Source organism: Mustela putorius, unplaced genomic scaffold (assembly GCF_011764305.1).
Source record: "Mustela putorius furo isolate JIRA1106 unplaced genomic scaffold, ASM1176430v1.1 tig00000253_pilon_pilon_pilon, whole genome shotgun sequence".
In the NCBI taxonomy this organism is placed as follows: domain Eukaryota; kingdom Metazoa; phylum Chordata; class Mammalia; order Carnivora; family Mustelidae; genus Mustela; species Mustela putorius.
Window position 1 is genome coordinate 5,733,690 of NW_025421329.1, and position 20,761 is coordinate 5,754,450.

General features: G+C 47.4%; 1 protein-coding gene across 1 annotated transcript in view; it reads left to right on the forward strand.

The window, feature by feature from the left end:
- SLC24A3 (solute carrier family 24 member 3) overlaps positions 1 to 20,761 on the forward strand; it is a 480,638-nt gene that overhangs the window by 51,670 nt on the left and 408,207 nt on the right. The window contains exon 2 of the mRNA XM_004754143.2: positions 7,738 to 7,866. Within this exon, the coding sequence (XP_004754200.2) occupies positions 7,738 to 7,866 (129 nt within the window). The remainder of the gene's footprint in view (positions 1 to 7,737; positions 7,867 to 20,761) is intronic.

A 20,761-nucleotide genomic window follows, 5' to 3' on the forward strand; every position in this document is an offset into this window, starting at 1 on the left:
CCCTTCAGGTCTCTGAGGATGTTTAGGGGTTCCTGCGTTTCCAACTTCAGAGGTAGAGAGACCAAGCAGGGAACCGTACTGGGAACTGTGCAAGTGTTCCATGACATCTGTGAACAAGTTAGGAGTAAAATAGTACTCACGAGTCAGCTGTTGAAACACAGCATCCCATGCAGTGGAAGTGTGAGGTGCACCCTGAATTCTGCATTTCTAGAAAGGTCCCAGCCTATGCTCACGCAGCTGGTCCCAGGACCACTTTGTCTGGCCCAGAGCCACAGAGCTCTCAGCCTCTCCACAGTTTGTGTTCCTTTCCAAGGACCAAGAACAGTGCAGAGAGACACACTCTCTTCTTTCAGCTGGAAATTCCATGTGAAAATTCACGTGCAGGAAGCTGGCGCCCCCATTGCCTCTTCTTCACCCCGGGAGAGTGAGAACCACTGGGCTCACCCTGTAAGGCTGTAATGGGAACGGTTTTGTCCAGGAATCTGGTAATCCTGAATTTCTGGTTCTGGTTTGCCACTAAAATTCTCGGCTTGTCATTGAAACATCACTCCGCCCCACCCCCCACCCCAGTCAAGGGGCATGACCCCTGAGGGGTGATACAGAATCCCCTGGGTATCTTTCCTGGGGATTCATGGATTCCTCCCAGTCCCGCCCAGATGGTGGCTTGAGTGAAACACAGTGACACTGTGACTCTCCGGCATTGCCTGAGTTCCAGGCAATGGAAGGAACACAGGGAGGAGGAAAACCAAGCAGGCTGGGTATTCCTGGAGCTTATATATGGGTTGGAGGGTAGGGAGGAGCAATAAGGACAGGTTATGATTCTGTCTGTGATATGTGATCTGAAGGAGGAGTAGAACTTTTTCGGGGAGCTTGTGGTGAGAGAGGTCCTGGAAGGTCAAGGAGGGCTGCCTGGAGGAAGGACTTCCCTTTGGCAGCAGTGAGGGACTCAGAGTCTCACAACTGGGCCTCCTTTGTTTGGCCATGGCACAGTCTGTATCTGGGGATGGTTTGGACTCCTGACTCATGCCTTTGGGTGGGTGCCTTGGGCAGGCCCTTGTCCCCAAGGCCATTCTTGCAGGAGCTCCGCCAGCCTCTGTGGGCCTGGGGTGAGGAAGTGAGCTGGGCTTGGTGTGAGGAGGGAAGGGAAGACACAGCAGGGGTGGAGGACTTTGCCGGGGGGGTGGGGAGGGGGGAGTAGAGAGATAGCTGGGCCTTCCTTTGCCCCTCCTATGGGTTGGTTTGCTTGGAGACTGCTAGTGGGACTGGTCTTTCCGATGCAGGACACAACTGAACACTACAGCATGGCCTGAAACCTTAGTAGCCTGCTGTGTGCTCCCTGCCCTCTCTTTCTGCATCGGATGCCCTGGCTTTCCAGCAGTGGCAGGCAGGGACTGGTTCCCTCTGCCCCGCAGCCTCCCCATGTGTGTGATGCCTGGAGGACTGCCCCTTGGGCTGTGGGGACAGCCGCTCAGGCTCCAGTGTGCTCCATGAGGCTTTGGGGTCTCCCCTGGCTGGAGACCTGCATTTCCATCCAGCCCCCAGGAGATGCCCATGCTGTAGCTAACAGAACATTCTGCAGGAGACCTCCAGAAGACAGGGCATCAGCAGCAGTGCCTGCTTCTGGGGCATAGTTACTCCTCCTCTGAGTGAAAGGGAGGCTCAGTGGAGGGACAGAAAGACTTCAGCTTTTCCACAGGGTTTTCCTTGAGGAGAGGTGTTGTGCTCTGGTGCTAGGAGGTTTGAATTCAGTGTGAAAGCTGCAGACTGTGAATGCCGAATGTGGCTGGAGCACATACAGGAGGAGAACTTGTCCTAATGCGCTGGGTTCTCAGGATCTCCCCTCTGCCCCGCCACCACACCCGACAGTGTGTAGAAGCAGCTAGAGAGGGGAGAAGTGGGTTAAACAGAGTGTGTGGCCTTCCCACCACACCGAGGCCTCTGGATCTACCCTTCTCTGTCTTTCTGGAAGCATTGAGGCAATGGAGAAGAACCAGCTCACAGCCCACTCAGCCTCTGGCTTTTTCCTCTCCTGGTGGTTTTGGAGAGCTCGCAGCCTCTCCACAGTTTGTGTTCCTTTCCAAGGACCAAGAACAGTGCAGAGAGACACACTCTCTTCTTTCAGCTGGAAATTCCATGTGAAAATTCACGTGCAGGAAGCTGGCGCCCCCATTGCCTCTTCTTCACCCCGGGAGAGTGAGAACCACTGGGCTCACCCTGGAGAGACTCTAGGAGTGGGGTCAGGAAGGGGGCCATGTGGAGGGTGCCGCTGGGGACCGGCAGACCTTGCCCCTGCTCACCGAGTCTGCAGAAGGCGGTCTGCTGGTCGTGGGCCTATACAAACTTGACCTCCAACCCCAGGGTGAAGACCCGGGGCGCAGAGAGTGGAGACAGCTGTGTAAACCACGGGGTGGGGTATTTATAGCCACGGTAAGGAGCGCTGAGCCAGCCTAGAGAGCCAGAGCCAGTCACTGTGGCCGTTGGCTCCATCTCTTGTTCTCTGTTAACTCGGTTTTCGGGACATTATTTCTTCAGTGTTGCGTTAGGCATTCTGGACTCGGTTTCCTCGTCTGCAAATGGGGGCCTGTTGTCCTGATCTTCGGAGCATTTCAGAGTGGTGGCTCTCTCTATCAGGTGTTCAAGAAGAAATGAAGGATTCTAGTTTTCAGGGAGGGGAGAGTTAACATGGCCTCTCAAAGTGAGCCCTCGAGGCCATGTCCCCCGGGCTCCTGGAGCTCTGGGATGAGGTGGGACACAACATACCTGGGTTTTGGAGACAGCTCTGGGCTTGAGTCCCAGCCTGGCCGCTTAACCCCAGCAGCAGCAGTGAGGCGGTGGAAACGCTGCGGGAGAGCATGGGGTGGTGTGGTGCGTACGCAAGGGGCACGCAGGCCAGTCGTGGCGTTGCCAGTCATGGTGCAGCAGCACGCCTGCCTGTCTGTGCCTGCCTGTGTGTCTGTGGGAGTCACCTACTCAGAGAGTGGACAGCCCTGCCTCCCTGAGGGGCCTGGGACCAGTATTTGGGAAGGACGGAAGCCCTGTGCAGGAGAAAGCGTGTTCATTTTCAGCAGAAGGCTGAGATCTGGGGTACCCAAGGAAATCCATTCTTGGTGTCAGAAAACTTTGGGCTCTCTAACCCTCAGTCCCAGTGAGTAAAAAAGGGTGGGGGGAAGAGAGAGAGCAAGTGAGCAAGAGAGAGACAGAGAGAGAGGCCGAAGGGGGTGGTAAGAGCAGGAGAGGGTGAGCACACAGCTCTGTAATGGAAACTTGGCATCCAGCCTCTACTTCTTCCCTTCCTCAGTGCATGTGGCTTGAGTCTCGGCTTGAGAATGTCTTCCCCTTTCAGCAGGCACCCCGCACGCTCCCCGTGGCCCACCCCGGCCCCCCTTCTCAGAGCCTGCAGTCATCCACGCTGCTTCCATCGGTGACACAGGACCTGGGAGCCTCCTGCCTCCCTCCTCATGCACCCCCTCCCTCCGGACTAATTAGGCCAACATGCGACTTCCAGGGCCTGGCAGATGAGGAGCCAAGAATGCGGTGGACAGGCGCCAAATGTTTTTGTTGACATTGCTCAAGTGCAGCTCTGTGGATCGGCGTCTGCTGGGGCAGAGAAGTCCAAGGAAGCTGGAGATGCATAAAGGGAGAGCGGGGAGAAACCCAAGTGGGTGCCTCTTCCAGTCCCCTTTGCCTTCCCCACGGCTCCTCCTCTACCCCCCGCCCCCAAAGAGCCCTCCAAGTCATGACCCATGGGACCATCTTAGTCTGTGAGGAGGCCACACTAAGTGGAGTGCCATGCATTCACTGGGGTTTTTGGAACCATTTTGTTTTCTGTTTGTGACGGCTTCATGTGGCGTATGCCTCACCACTGTTCCTGATGGTTTCCGAGGAAATGAACTTCCTGGAAGTAAGTTTAGGGAGCCCGTCTTCACTCCTAACCTATTAAAAGGTTCAGGCCGCATTGCTGATCTGCCTCACTGTACCTGAATAATGCAGCCAGATGGGCTGCATCCTCCCTAGGGATCTACCATGAATGTGGCCCTTGGGTTACCAGGCCTGGGTTCGGATCTCCATTCTACTTTGGATCCCCATTTGGATCCCCATTGCTTGCCATGTGACCTTGGGTGAGTCTTTGAACTTCTTCACACTTTGGTTTGCTTATTTGCAAATAGGGCTAATGGTTCAAAATAAGACTGCTGTAAAATGAAACATGGATGGAATGGAAAGTTCTTTGCACATAATAGACACTCAGTAAATGGAAGCCATAATAGCTCTTAAATGGTAGTTGGGGTGGTTGGCTATGGACTGGCTCTGATTTTAGGCAAATATCTTCTACCCCGACTTCTTTACTTCAGAGGTAGGTTGACCTAGCACCAACTGCCCCTCCCTACCTCACCAGGATATTGTGAGACCAAATGGAATGGGGTATAATAGTGTTAAACTTGGTTCTCAGTAGGGAAGGAAGTGAATGCAGTACTTGCTGTCATCACTCTGATTTTCTCAGACTCTGGTCTCCACATTAGTAGTTCAGTGGTTAGTGGTCAACTATATTTTTGTTGAGATAAAAATTTGTAGGTTTTGGAATCCAGAGGTGCTGCCTTAATGGTCTCTAATGCCTGAAGATATTGAATCATTATGTAAAAAAAAATCCTCTAATTTTCTGCTACAATAGCTGGCTTTATTTTTACATCTCTTAATTGGTATCAGCTTTTCTTTCAGAATTACAGAACCATGGAAACTTGGCCTGAGAAAGAACTTTGGAAGTCATTGGAAGGGACACTTGCTTCTCTGCAAATCTTTGGAGTCTCCCTAAGCATTCGGACTGTAGTACCACAAAGCACTTTTCTCTACCCCGATTGTGAGAACAGCAGAGTGGCCAGTCTGTTGATCTGTAGCACACCTCTGCCTTTGGATCTTATGCAGGCTGGGAAATGCCATCAGTGCCCTGCCCATATCCCTTTGTTCTTGCCTCTTCAGTGCTCACTGGTACTGTTTAAGTCTTAGCATCTGCATTTCATTGTCTAAGGCCTTTGCCTGGGCACTAGAGCCCACCTTGGACTCCCATGTACCAAGTTCAAAGTGCCAGGGAATTCATGCCCCCTGGAAATAGCCTTCAACCAATGGCAGACCGCGGATAGGTAGATACGTACCTAAGCTTGCTTACCCCTGAGTATCTGAGCTACCTGTCTACTTTGACCCCCAGAGCTTTCCAGGGGAGCCAAGCTCTAGTTGACTCATTCTGGTGACTGGCTTGAAGTGTATCATCTGTTGGCTGTCTCCCCTTCCCCACTCCATGGTCCTGTTCCCTTACAGGTACTTCCTGGGGTCACCCCCCATCCCCATAGGAAAAACCCATGTTCAGATCCTCATTTCCGGGGCCGCTGTGGAAACCCAGCCTGAGACAAATGCGCTGTCTTTCTGCACACTTGCAGATCGTTTGTGACAATAAGGTGCTAAATTCACATTTCAGGGCTGCTTGTTGGATTTTCAGGCCACTGACCTTATTGTTTCTTCCTGAGCTTTTGAGATTATTTTCTCTGCCTGTCACCGTTCTTAATCCTAAGAATTAACTGTGGAGGTTAACCAGATGACGCAAATGCCTTGCTTTCACCTTGAATTATCTCTGGCACTGTTCTCTTAGTTATGACTACACTGATGTCTGTGGCCACCACGTGGGCTTTTGCATTTCAGAATCTAAACTGATAGTTAATTCTCGTTAGGTTCCACATTCTACATTTGTGTGTGTGTGAGAGAGAGAGAGAGAAAGAGAGAGAGATGTCTAAAATAGCTGTTCTGGCTAATATGTGTAAGTTGTAATGAAATACCTTGATGATTTTATATCTGAGAGCAGATTCCATTTGACTGAGAAAGACCTTGGTGCATGAGCTGCTGCACTTATATGTGTCCTGTGGCTTATGTGAGATGTCTACAAGGACTCTGATTTCCAGAAACTTCTGCGAGTCTTACTTTGTCCATCCCCAAAATGGGAATAGGTTTTTCAACCCATACTTACTGAGCACCTCCTCTGAGCCAGGAGTGATTTGGTGTTAGAGAGACAATAGTGGACAAAGTGGACAACATCCCTGCTCCCTCTTGCTTTCCCAACCAGTGTCGTGAGGTTCAAATTCAACAATGAAGGTGGAATCATCTGGGAAACTAAAATTACCATGGAAATAGGGGAATGGGTATGATGACCTTCAGCTCTTCATTGCCCATTTCAGAACATCACACTGATGTGGCTGGATGAAGTGTTCCCTCTGGCCTTCTGTGAAGGCCACTTGGCCCATGAATTAGGCCTTTATCTTGTACTTAGATCCATTTTCTGCCCACCACACTTCTGGACGCTCAAAGGGTGTCCCTTGCCTCACGCCACATCTTTCTTTAGTGCTAAGCCACCAGAAAGACTGTCTTTGCTTGCTGTTTCCACCGCCCAGTGGCTCTCTGAGGTCCAGATCTGTTATTTCTTAGCCTTTGTCTTACTTGATTTGTCTGTAGGTCAAGGCCATTGGCCACTCCTGAAATTCCCTTTCTGCTGACCTTGCCTTATGCTATTACCTGTCCTCTTTCCTTTCCTTTCATGATCCATTCTCTAACGGAATGTTGAATTCCCCATTACCTCTTCATTTCTCTTTAGTCCCCTCCCAGAAGACCCCATGCATCATGTCTCATACTTCTCCCTATTTGCTTATGACCTTCTTGGTGCTGTCTGTAGCTTAGCTCCCTCCCCTAAGGTATCTCCATCCCCTGTGCTCACAGGCAGCTTACCACCCTTTCCGTGCTCCACAGCACTTCAAGGTCAACAAGTCCTTTATGGTTACGTGCTTCTTTCTCCCCTCTGATGTGCCCTTCATCTTTGTTCTTTCTCCTGGCACGTCGGTCCCTACAGTCATCTCAGCTGGAGATCTCACCACTGTTAACCTGCTCCTCCTGTATTTCATTCAGTGGTTCAGTGTTTTTACATTTGTGCTTTCATCTCTTGTTTGTGGAAGTCTTGATATGCAGCATTGACTGGCCCAGACTCTGGGGATGTTGACATGGTGTCCTAGCTTGGGGAACCCTCCAGAAGCAGTTCCTGAGAAAGTGTTCAGTTGTGAGAGGTTTATTTGGGAGGAGTAGATGCTGGTGGGCTCGAAAGAGTCACACTGACTTCATGGACCTAATTATACCCATCTCTTCCCAAATCCATGTTCGGTGAGGTCAACGTGGGTCATGTTGAACTTGGCCATGATGAGAATATTTACACTATGGAAATAGGCCAGTGGCTCCAAACAAGGACTCCCCCTGCCCACCCCAGAGAGAGTTGGTTGTTAAAACATGTATCAGTGTGTTACTAGGAGTGAGGAATTAAGGCAGAAAAGGACAGCAATTAATACATTGTGTTTTATCAGGAGTATTACACTGTAGACAACTGGAGCATAATCCCAGTGGAGAAGATTCTGTAATTCAGTTTAGAATACGCGTTTTGAAGTCATCCCACCGGAGTGGGTGAGGTAGTAATATACCAGTCCCTCCCAGTCAGTGGCTGAGGGCAGCCTCTGTCAGGCCCAGCAGGATCCAGCAGCCCAAGGAAGCCAGCAGGCAGTCAGGGGCTGCGTGAATGGAGTATAATGATAAGACCCAAGGCAGGAGGAATAGGCTCACCACTGAGCAAATGGTGGCTGATGGAGGCGCTGGACATTCAGCATTGGGAAATGCCAAAGCCCAGCTGTTAGTGATGTGTGGTTATGCTCTTTGTCTCCCCAGACCTCGACTTCATGGACCTCCTAGGGGAAGACCGACAGTGGACCGTGGGGAGGAAGTTAATGCAGGTGAATGACACTCTGACTTCAGAAGATGCAGGATTCCGGAGCAGCAAGAACTGCACTGAACCAGGTAACAGTTACAGCTGCTGTTGTGCGCAGTGGCTGCCATTTTCTCTGGTTATGACTAAGGAAGAGCTGGACGCCATCTTTTCCCTTTGAGTTCTAACCCAGAGAGATCTTAATAACATTTAGGGCAGGTGTCTAAGAAACTGAAAGGGGACGTTCTGGGTGTGATTCTACCTCTGCATTCTTTTTCTAGGGCATGGGTGAAAGGTAAGTTAAAGTCAGCGACCCTCATGATTCTGTGCTGCTATTGAATGTGGGGGCTGGTGCTCTCAAGTGGGAAACTGAGTTGGGAGCAGGTTGGGTGAGGGTGTTCTCTGGCCATCTTTGCTTTGATCTCTGGAATCCTCTCTGGGTGGTTTTTAAGCAGGAGCCTTGTTTCTGTCACAGTAAAGAAAAAGGGGGTGGAACCATATCCTTAACTATGTTGTTGGTCTTCTTGGGAGAAGTGAATATTCATTTACCAGTGGTCATATTTAATATCTGTTGTGTCTTTATGTTGATCTTGAAAGGAAAGCAAACATAAAGGGAATGAAGGGGACTTGGAATCGTCAGAATCCAGCCCACCAAATCTCAGAAAAGGCAAGCACCCTATGGATGGTTGAGGGCCTTGTTAGTTTCAAGCAGGGGTCAGGAAGCTTGTCTCACAAATGGACAGACAGGAAATATTTTAGCTATTGCCACCCATATACCATGTCTATAGTTTTTTTTTTTTAATCATCCTTTTATAACCCTTTACACATTAAAAAACCATTCTTAGCTCATAGACCATACAGAACAGGCATTGAGAGGTATTAGGCCTGTGCTGTACTTTGCCAATCCTGACTTGGGCTGTTTGGCTCTCTGGGACCTCCTTTCCATGGATGGTGGGAACTTGGGCCCCATGCATGCCCCTTCTGAGGGGTCAGGAGCTCAACCATGTGTTGATCCCACATCCAAAGGCCAGTCTCATTTTTAGTGTCACACTGCAAAGATATAAATAGTCTTCATTGCAGCCCAAAGAACCTTAGACCTTTGAAAACAGAAGTTGCTCTGTGAAGTTGTGTGTCTGCCTTTTTTTTGATAGAGGTGTCCTTCACCACCATCCTGAGAGTTTTAATAGTCCGTTCCTAGGCAGAGCTGGAAAGAATTAAAAATCAATTACCAGCAATCCCCCCATCCCAAACCCACAACAACCCACAATGCTATATCGTCTATATTCCTCAAGCTGGAGAATTCAGGGTTACTGTGGCTTTTACTAAATGCTCTGAAGGAATACCCTTGAAGGTTAGTGAAGCACATGGCTGCTCCATGAGCTAGAAGAAAAAATGGATGTGATGGGTTTGAGTGCCAGACTGAGCCAACAGAGCCTTTTGTAGAAAGATGCAGCAAGACCCCTGGTTGCTGATCTGGTCATGTGGCCAAATATTTTTCAGTGTCTTCTGATAACTAAGAGGCAGGTAGTGAGCGAGATGTCAGAAGACTAGAAATACTAGAAATACTAGACTAGGAGGCCATTTGGCACCTTTGGTATACCTTTGGTATGGGAAAGAATGGAGTCACTTGTAGTACAGTGACTGGCTTCGGGTTGAGGTCAGCCACCATGCTCAGGGCCAATGGTGATAGAAGGGCTTCTGATCCCTGTTGAGAGATGTATGTTGGGGGGGGGGGTGCTATCTCTGTGAGTGGCATTGTTCATTGTATCAAGAAGCATCTTTTTCAGAGTGATGGGTGTAGAAGAATAAAGCACATTAAAACCATTTCAAGAGAGGAAATGACTCAGCCCCCAGGTAGAAAGGAAGATGTCCAGGTTTTTGGTGTTGACAGAGAAGGCACAGGGGGAGAGAGGAGGAAGGGTTTCTAGAGAGTAGCAGGAGGAGAACTAGAGCTCATAATGCTCAGAGCTAGTCCAGAAAGAATAAAGACTCAGAAGGAACATTCTCAGTGTCTTCATTTGGGGGCTATCGGAACTGGGCTTGATTTCTGGGTGCTGGACCTCAGAGCCAAAGACCACAAGGAAGGTGATCATGCCTGAAAGAGGAGGGGTCTTTTTTAAGTCCTGACACAGCAAGGGCCTGCCTGGAGTCTCTGTTCTTCACCAGACCTGCCTTGACCATCCCAGGCTGCTGTGACCATTCTTTTTGTTAAATGTTTTTGGACAAAATGTCTCTCACTGTGCTGTCCAATATGGACACTCAGTAGTGACTTAAATTCAAATTAAGTCAAATTAAATACATTAAAAATTCAGATTCTCAACTGCACTAGATACATGTCAAATACCTAATAGCTGTGTATGGCTCATGGCTACCATATTGGAGATCGTAGACCATTTCTGTCATCACACAAAGTTCTATTGGATGGGCAGGTCTAGAGCTTCCATCTGTCATCTTTCTAGCTTAATTGCAGGCACCTCACGGATATAAAGTGGACATGTAGATTTGAGAGCTCGTCTCTTCCTGGGTTTTGGAATCACCCTCCCCTGGATTTGAATCCCAGCTTAGAAGCTGTGGGCTTTGGGCAAAATAGGCTTTCTGAGCCTCTCTCTGCTTCTGTGAGAAATTGAGGTAACCATTCTGACTTTTCATGACTGCTGTGAGAATTGGTAATGAAGTCATGAAGTATGACCAGCTTAGTGCCCTGTGTGTGGTAGTTCTGTAGTAGGAGTTCCCTCATGAATTGCTAGCTGTTGGGGGCAGCCATTCCTCCATTATAGGTGGGTCATGGATACCTTCTCCAACCCCTCCTCATAGGAATGGGCACATTCTGTTCCTCTTGTTCTGTCAACAGGCCACATCCTCAGGTGGCCCAGGTCTGACCCATCAGGAAGGTGGGCTGAGAGGTTCAAGCACTATTTTCTAGTACATAAAAGCTTGAAAGATCTCGCTATGGTAATAAGCACATCACCTCTGAGGAATGCTCTCTTTCTACAAGAACGTGGTCAAAATGTGACCACAGACACAGGTGACCCCCAGTAGCCTTGGTGCTCTTTCCAGAATGCTGTTGGAAGTCTGCTTCTCAGTTTTCATAGAACAGATATTTTATGCAAAAGTGTTGAGAGCAACAGCACTCATAACATCGGATTTGGAATTTAAATACAGTAGTATTCATCTTCTCTACCTCTAACTTACTGTGGGAGGGTGGGATTGAACTGGACTGAGCCAAGGCCTAGTCGCCCAGGTTTCCTTAAGAGGTCTGAGGGCCTTGGAGGCAAGGAATATTGCTTGTACTGGTTGAATGCAGTAGTGTCTGCTCTCAAAAGTCTTCAGTGTAGAGGCTAGGAAGGAAGCCATGTGGTTTCTGGATTGGCCTCTCTTCTGCTTTGTGATGATGTCAGCAGAACAAGAGTGTACTTCCAAGGATGATGCATCAGGCTTCCCTCTGTGCTCAGAGTAGTGATTATTTACTAGGGGGCCTGAGCATTTGGGATGCCAGCATGGCCCATGACCATGTGAGTAATGGTGTCAGGGTCATAGGCAAGAATTAATTTGGTTCTTGTCATAAGGTACACCTAGTGCTACTCATCATGTCACTGGCCTTCTCAGACTGTGTTCTAGGAACCCATGACTTTAGGTGCCATTAGAGTAAGTATATTCAGAGCCTGGAGATGGAATGATCTCCATCCTGGGTGTATCTCTGTTCAGGATAGGGGCTTACTTTGCTTCTCAAATGTCAATTTCCTCATCTGTGAAATAGGCTTGCAACTAGTTTATTCTTTCTACTTCTTCCACTTTACAAATCCAGTAGTTCCACAACATTTCAAGAAGAGAGATTAATGAAGACATCCACCCCAAGTTGACCTGCTCCGTTTTCCTAAATAACTTCTTTTTGCATTTGCAAAATTCCATATCATACCCCACCCCCTCCTTGGACCCTCTCTCTCCTTTCCTCTTCTCCTCTACCCCTCCCCTGCCCCATCCCCCATCTCCCTCTTTGCCTTCTTCTCAAAACTAGGTGCCCAGAGTACCTGCCCAGGGGACGATCAGGATGCAGGGTGCTTAATATAATGTCAGTGCTGTCTTTGGTTGGTGTGGTAACACAAAGATGACACATTCTTCATATGGCAGCTGCGACTTTAAAGACATGTTGTTTTGCAGTATTCTGGATTTTTTTTAAATAGCATTCTTCCTTGCCCCTCCAAGACATGGTTTTGGTGGAAATTGGTAATTTTTTTGTGCCTCCAGAACTGCATGAAAAAGACGAAGCTCTGGGCTCCAATTTTTCTGCAATTGTTCCAGTCCTCTGTGAATTTTTAAGGTTGTTTTCTTAGCTTGACACTGCCGATTTCATTTAGAGCCTGGAAACATATTGTTTTTTGGCAAATAACACTTGAAACTGTTTACTCAGATGACCTATTAAGTGAAATTTAACTTTGAATAAATTTTATCCATGGAAAATTAAGTTAGCTAAATGTAATATTGAGAGTGGTGGACAACTGTAGCAGAAATGAACTCTTTGTAGTATTTATTTGTACACTTTGCAGAATTTTATTTATACACTTCGAAGTCTGTCTCCAGAAAAATCTATCATCTTTTGGTTTTTAGTTTCTTTGATGTTTTAAGGAAATGAGCTTTTCCTCAGAGTGCCTCCTTCAAATAAACTTTGGAAGAAAGAGCTATTTAAAATGATAGCCTTTGGCAAGAGTCTCACTCTGAGATCACTGGATGTTCTTTTGAAAAAGGGCTCATCTCCCTCTCTCTGTGTGGCTTAGTTGGGTCTAAGATCCTTGGGCCTATGCTGTAGGTACCTTTGGGGCATGCTGGGAGTGTTTACTGGATCAGGTGTCTACTGGAATGTCCAGGAAGTACATGATCTGAGAATCAAGTATGAATTGTAGTAGAGGAGGGAAGCCAGAGGTCCATATAAGTGAAGCAATATGGGTAACTTCAAGGGATGAGTATGTCCACAGATTGGGAAGCAGCACAGACTGGTTCATGTTGTAGGTCATGAACAAAGTTAAGTGCTGGAGTCCTACTGGTTTTTTACTTTAAACCATAACATCAAGGCCAGCTGGTCTGGGGAGGTGGGTGGGAGGATGAGTGGTATAGGTGATGGGGATGAAGGAGCATACATTCCGTGATGAGCCCTGGGTGATGAATGCAAGTGTTGAATCAATATAGGTACACCTGAAACTAATATTGCGTGGTGTGTTCACTACCTGGAATTTAAATTAAAATTAAAAAAAAAAAAAAAGGCCAGTTGGTCTATAATCATAGGGCTGGGATGACCAATCTACAAAATATGAAAAGTCTGAATCTCTCATCTCTTACATGAAAAAAAAAAAAAAAAGATCCAGAGGGGATGGATGACTTTCCTAAGGTCACAGCACTTGTCAGAAACAGGTTAGAGCCCCCTGCCACCAAACTTCCATACATAGATACTCAATACATGTGGATAATTAGATAGCCTGACATCTACATGATTTGGTGTAGCACTGTCCTGTAGAATTAGAATACAAGCTACAGATGTAGTTTTAAATTTTCTAGTAGCTACATTAAAAAGGTAAAAAGAAGCAGGTAAAATTAACTTTAATCATACATTTTAGGGGTGCCTGGGTGGCTCAGTGGTTTAAGTGTTGGATTCTTGATCTCAGCTCAAGTCTTGATCTCAGAGTTGTGAGTTCAAGCCCAGCATTGGGCTCCACACTGGCTGTGGCCCTTACTTAAGGAAAAAAAAAATACATACATATATATGCATATATACATGTAATATGCATATATAACATATATTTTTTTATTTAACAGAATATATACAAAATATTAAGAATGACAAATCTCAGATTGCCTCTGTGTTTTATCCCTGGGTTTGAACCCAGGAAAGAACTAAGGTTTTTTTTAGGGACATCTGAGTGGCTCAGTTGGTAAAGCATCTGCCTTCAGCTCACGTCATGATCCTGAGACCCTGGCTCCCTGCTCTGTGGGAAGCCTGCTTCTCCCTCTCCTGCTCCCCCTGCCTGTGCCTGTGTGCTCTCTCTCTCTCTCCCTCTCTGTCAAATAAATTTTAAAAATCTTAAAAAAAAAAGAACTAAGGTTTCTTTTTAAAAGTCTTAAAATCTATTCCTTATTGTACTAGCTTACAGAGCTTTCAACAGTGTTTCTTTGCAGTTATGATTTTCGTAATGATTCACATAATAGCTGTTAACACTCTTAAGTGCAATAAGTTAAGAACTTATTGTGATCCACTCTTTAATTTGTATCAGACTCCTTACGGAATTAGATTGGGTAAGGGTAGCTGCATTAACAAATAAGTCCTGCAGATGTGAGAGTTTAACACAGAGTTAAGGATTTCATTCTTGTGGAAGGTTCTGGCCTTTGGGTGGCCCTATTGCAAGAGATGGTCCATGGATTCTGAAGCCTTCCATTTTGAGACTTTCCCAGGCTTACATTTTGGTTCCCAAGGGTGTTGTGCTTCTCTCTGCTTTCAGAGGCACAGGCATGGAAGATTGTGCATAGCTGAGTTTAAGGGATTAGATCCTCACTCCTCTCACTCCTGCTCACATGCCACTGGCCAGGGCTCAGTCACATGACAACTCCTCACTTCCAAGGAGGTTGGGATTTGTATATATTAGCAGAGTGCCCTCAAAGAAGAGAGAGATCTGGTGAACAGCTAGCTGGTCTTTGTTATCTTATTTCTTCCCCCCAAGTTTTTCTTTTTGAAAAAAAAAAAAAGACTTCTCAGTTTTCCTTTATCCTTATCTTATTAGTAAAGCCGTATTTTACCCTCTACAGAAAAATCATAAGCCAGACTGACATCTTTTGAGGTGGGCTTAGCTCTTGGTTTGACCTTCCTGATTCTCACTTGGGCAAGGTGGTGCAATTTGACTCTTCCTCTCACCTTGGGAGGATCACAGGTGAGGTAAGAATTGTCCCATTTGAACCTCTTTGCACATTGTTTCTCTTCTTTGTAAATACAAGAACCCTAAGAAAAATAACGCATGTTTGATGCATGAAGCCATTGGCAGTAACATAAGAGCTTAGGTTCCAGAGGAGATCCTCAATCTCAATTCCATTACTTTCAACCTCTGTGGTGCCAGGTGAGTGGCTTAAATTCTTTGAACCCCATTTCCATTGTCTGTAAAATGCCAGTCAGGATGCCCACTTCACAGGGATGTGGTAATCATGAGCCAAGGAAAGCTTCGTAAACAGCTGCAACCTCATAGTATGTGCTTATTAAATGGTAGCTGCATTACCTTCGTTACTGAAATATAATGGAAGGCAGACCCACAGAGGTCATTTTTAGGGCTTTTGCAATACTCTGAGGCACCCTAGAGCATGGTGGGATTATGAAGATTATTTTTAGGATGGATAGCTTATTGAGTGCAATTTGGCCCCAGTACGGCATTTTCAATGGCTGTGTGAACGAGACATGTCAAGAGATTACCCAGGAAGCTTCTGACTAATGCTGTTTCCTGGCCTCAGAGGCCACTCTAGAGACACACAGGATGAAATAAGGAGTACAGGATTTTCTACTGCACACTAATGAAGGGTTTCACAGCTTCCAGTTCTGGGAGGAGAGGCCAGACGCTATTTATTTCTTCCAGCTTCAGAATCCCTTTAGGACTTATTTCCTGAGACATTCTTAAAAGCCACATTCTTTAAAAGTAGCCTGGGCAGACTAATCCAATGAACGGTGCATAGAATCTTCCCGAAACACAGGGGAAGGGTGATAAGCTCTGCTCTTAGATGATTTCATGGGCCTATTTGCACAGGAGCCTAGACTCTCAAAGCATTTTTACATTCACTAGCTCATTAGAACATGTTTGGCTCCTGGAACAAAAATACCTGAAGGCCAGGAATGACTGTATTTTTGATAGATAAATTAGATCTAGACTGAGGCTGGTTAGGTTAAATAATTGAGTCATAGTCATAAATGTGGAAAGAAACTTAGGGATTCTTGATTCCAAACCCTTTTCCTCAAGTCAGGGTCCAGCTAACTATGGCCCTTGACCAAATCTGGTCTGGTGACCATTTTTATAAATAAAGTTTTATTGGCACACAGCCAGCCATACATATCCATCTGCATGTTGTTTGTGGGCTGCCTTTGCTGTAGGAAGGCAGAGCTGAATATAGCAACCTAGACCTCGGGTCCTGCAAAGCCTGAAGTATTTACTCAGTGGCCCTGTACAGGAACGTTTGTTGCCACCTCCTGCTCTAGGTCCTGGGACTGGTGCTTCAGGTGGCCTGGAGGAGAGGTGAAGGTGAGAATGATTTCCCCACCTTTCTTTCTGCTCCCCTGACCTTTCCCTCAGATGTACTTGTGCCTTATTAAAACTAGTATCCTAGTAAATATTTTTAACATCACTCCTGACCTGGGGCCCTGTAACTCAGGTATTGCCTGAGTTTTCTCTCTCATGCATAGACATACGATCAAAAACCTTCGGCATTGTCTGTCCACGTATTAGGGACATGTGTAAAGTAGAAGAGGTCATATTCATCCCCATAAAGATGCTTGAAATCCACTGGTCTGGACTAACTCCTTGTCCCAGAGCCTCTGGGTATCTGAACCAACTGCCCAGTCTTTCTTACACCTGGAATGGCTTCCCTTTGGGGTTGGAGAGTGAAGCACCCATGAGGGGCTGATGAGTATGATCAGTCCCCACCACAGATGGACAGTTTGCAAGGTCCCCCCAGAGCAGTGAGCATGGAGCTTCCCTGTGTGTGTGGAGGCCACAGGTACTGGAGGGGGTGGCAGGGAATGCTGTGGGGTGTGCTCAAGCGTCCATCCCCTCCTGGCCGTGGTGCATCCCTCAGCAGTAGCTGTATGGCCTTTTGACCGCGGTGGTGACAGCCACTTCCTCCTTGTGGCCCCCGCTCCATGGGAGCTTATTCTTGCCTGCCTTTGCCTCCTTGGTGGTGCTGAAGCATACCTGAGGTGACTGGGGGACTTTTTCTTGAATCACACATTCCAGAATGATCTTGTGCCACAGATAAACCCATTTCACAGATGAAGCCAGGACTAAGGTTGAGGGGCATGAAGGGGCATCTCCAGGGTCCACCTCTGGTTGGCAGTCGAGTGAGGACCCGCACCTCCTCTCCTTTCTTGCCTCTGGCCACAGGGCTGGGCTGTGTCCCCTCCCTTGTGTAGGTGTAGAGTCTGAAATCACGGGATCACCAGGAGGCCACCACTGTGCTCTCATGCAAGTGCTCTCAGGTGCCTTAGGGCGGCTCTTTTCAAAGTGTGGCAGACCCACAGCAGTAGCCCTGGGAGCTTGTCAGAAATGCACATTCATGGGTTCAACCTGAGACCTCCTGGGCCAGAGGCGCCGGGAAGTGGGCCCAACCCTCTGTGTTCTCACAGCTCTCCAGGGGCCTGCGAGGTACACTCGAGTGTGAGGAAGCCTGGCTTAGCTCACTGGAGTCCCCTGAAGAGACTTTCAATCCAGGCCCCACCCCAGACCAACTCGAGTCTCTGGGACTGGAGTTCAGGCTTCAGGGGTTTGAAAGCTCCCGAGTGAGGCCAGGGTGCCATCAGGGCTGAGACCACGGCCTGCGGCCACCCACCTCCATGCACTGGCTGGCTCTGGAAAGCTGGCCGTGGAAATCTGGTCGAGAGGAAGAGAACTGGGTGGGTGAGCCCAGCCAACCAACCAACCAACCAACCAACCAGAGGGACGGTGTCAGCCAAGGATAAGACACCAGACCTATCTTGCTGTAGGTTCCTCAGTCCTTCTGCTTTCATTCATTCACTCCTTGTGAGTCACACAGATGGTCGTTCACTTTTAGGCTCCATCTTGGGTCTCTCTGGGTTTTGTTTCTGAGATCCCTTCCCCCAAGAAACACCAGGATGGAGTTTCACCTAGCTGTATTTTAAAATGTCCAGCTGGGGGCATCTGTGTGGCTCAGTCAGTTGGGTGTCCGACTCCTAATTTCAGCTCGGGTCATGATCTCAGAGACATGAGATCAGGCTGCGCATCAGGCTCTGTGCTGGCAAGGTTATCTCTCTCTTTCTGCCCCTCCCCACCTTCTCGCTCCCCATTTCTAAAAAAATAAATAAAATGTATTTCTGTGAGGGTTGGGTGAGAATGTACCTGCCTCACCTTTTAGGGAATCTCATCTTGTGTTCCAGATCTTGGTTGGTTGCTGAGTGCTCACCTCTCCCACTCCCTTTATCCCTCCTTCTTAGACCCCTGGGCTGTCTGGGACCTCCGGGCTGACCCAGGGCTGACTGTGGGCCTGAGGCCTTGGGGTGCTGACTGCCTCTCCCTGGCACTCCGATTCTGACCTGAATAGGACATGCTCAGGCATGGTAGACTCTGGGATCTTCAGGGTAGGATGAGGCCCAGGCATAGTCTCTCTCCCCAGAAGCTCACAGCAGCTCCTCTGGGCCTCAGACTTCTGAAAACAGGCTGTGTGTGTAGGCGGAGCAGTGTGGCTGAGGGCTATAGGGAGGGCATGTCTGAGTGCACTAAGTGTGCCTTCCACAGAACGCACACTCGGGCAACAGGGACCCAGCCTATTGCTACCTCCTACCTGGGGGCTCCCTATGGCCTGTAGGCCAATGGCCACCCCTCCAGTCTGCATTCATGGGGACAGGCCCCATTCGTGCCCATAACAAGTTCACATTCCACCTTGGAGAGTAAGGTTAAATAAGTACATGTCTGGGTTTTTATATTGGCACTTCTGAGGTTCCTGATATAGTTTAAACCATTAGTTGGGATGAAATTTCTATAATAGAACAATAAAATCCCTGAATTAAAGATTAGCAGACTTTTTTTTAGAAGCGGACTTTGAACGAAATAGACATGAGCCCCGCCCAGTGTCTTGTCTTGTCCATCCCTGCCAAGGCCTTTGTGCACCGAGCTGAGCCTGGCTTCCCAGCCCGGAGCCTGCAGGGCTTACCCAGTGTCCATGCCATTGGGATCAGGGGCACTGGGCTGAGAAAGGGAAGAGATTAGGATGTGGAGGACTGGGGACAGGCTGCTCTAGGAGCAGCATAGGACTGGGGTCTGAGGAGTCAGGCTGGACTCAGTTAAGCTTCCATCACCTCAGTCAGTAAAAAGGTGCCTGGAGTTCCCACCCTGCGTTGGGGTCATTGAGACAATCAGGAGATAAGGGGTGCCCGCGGTTTATAATTAAAAAATACTTCTGCATGGAGGGTAGAGGTGGGGAGGCAGACCAGGGTTCCACAGACCTGGAAAGGAGTCCTGTTTTGATGTTCGGGGACTATGGGATCCTGGACCAGTCATGGAACCTCTCAAAGCCTTGGTTTCCTCCCCTGTGAAGTGGGAAAAGTCAAACCGAGTTTTGCTGGGAAGAGTCCTTGGAATACATTATGGAGAGTGACACAGAGCATGTTCTCAGCCCATGAATGGATGCCCATATTTTTTTTTTAAATTTTTAAATTTTTTATTAACATATAATGTATTATTAGTCCCAGGGTTACAAGTCTGCGAATCGCCAGATTTACACATTTCATAGCACTCACCATAGCACACACCCTCCCAATGTCCATAACCCAACCACCCTCTCCCTACCCTCTCCCCCCAGCAACCCTCAGTTTGTTTTGTGAGATTAAGAGTCTCTTACAATTTGTCTCCCTCCCAATCCCATCTTGTTTCATTTATTCTTCTCCTACCCCCCAAACCCCTCATGTTACCTCTCAGATTCCTCATATCAGGGAGATCACTTGATAATTATCTTTCTCTGATTGACTTATGTTGCTCAGCATAATACCCTCTAGTTCCATCCGCGTTGTTGCAAATGTCCTTAATATCCTCTAGTTCCATCCACATCATTGCATTTATTTTGATGTCTGTATAGTATTCCACTGTATATTTGTATATGTGTGTGTGTGTGTGTGTGTGTGTGTACCACACCTTCTTTATCCATTCATCTGTTGATGGATATCTAAGATTCTTTCCATGGTTTGGCTATTGTGGACATTGCTGCTATAAACATTCAGGTGCACATGTCCCTTTGGATCACTACATTTGTATCTTTAGTATAAATACCCAGTAGTGCAATTTGTGGGTCATAGGGTAGCTCTATTTTCAACTTTTTGAGGAACCCCCATGCTGTTTTCCAGAGTGGCTGCACCATCGATGCCCATATTTTGAACGCCTGCTATGCGCCAAGGGGTTTTGCACGCAGGGCCTCAATTAGTGATGCATGGAAGGTTGTGGTTATTATCCACACATCGATTAGGACATGGAGATTTCTACTGCGGGAGGACAGTGAATGGATCTGACACGTCCTAATATTGTACACACACCTCATTTTATTGTACTTCTCTTCTTTCTACTTCAGAGATACTGCATTTTTTTTTTTTTAACAAATTGAAAGTTTGTGGCAATGCTTGGTTGATGAGCAAGTCGGTCGGCACCATTTTCCCTGTGACATTTACTCGCTTCGTGTCTCTGTCTAATTTTGGTAATTCTCACATATTTCAAACTTTTTAATTATATTTGTGATGGTGGTCGGTGATTACAACATGCCGAAAGCTTAAATGATGGTTAGCCTTTTTAAGCAATGAAGTATTTTTTAATCAAGTTACACACATCTTTTGGCATAATACCATTGCACGCTTAATAGACTACAGTAGAGTATAAATATAACTTCTGTATGCACTGGAAAACCAAAAATAGTCATGTGATTCACTTTCCTGAGACACTCACTGTATCACCATGGTCTGGAATTGAACCTACAGTATTTCTGAAATATGCCTGTCATACTTAGGTGGAAAATAAAAATATTCTTAGTGGCCAGATCCTCTGTGCTGCCCATGAACAGCCTGTTGGCATCAGCCTCAGTCTCCCAGTGGGTCTTTTTTGGGGAAAGGGAATGCCACTTAGCTGCATTCATATTGGTCTGTCCTGGGAAGATCCACAGGAAAATCCCTGGTAGTGGGAATTTTGAGATGCAAGCTCGGCTGTACGGAATGGATGCCAGCGGATGAAAGAAGAGGGAGTGAAGGGCAGTGAGAAGGTG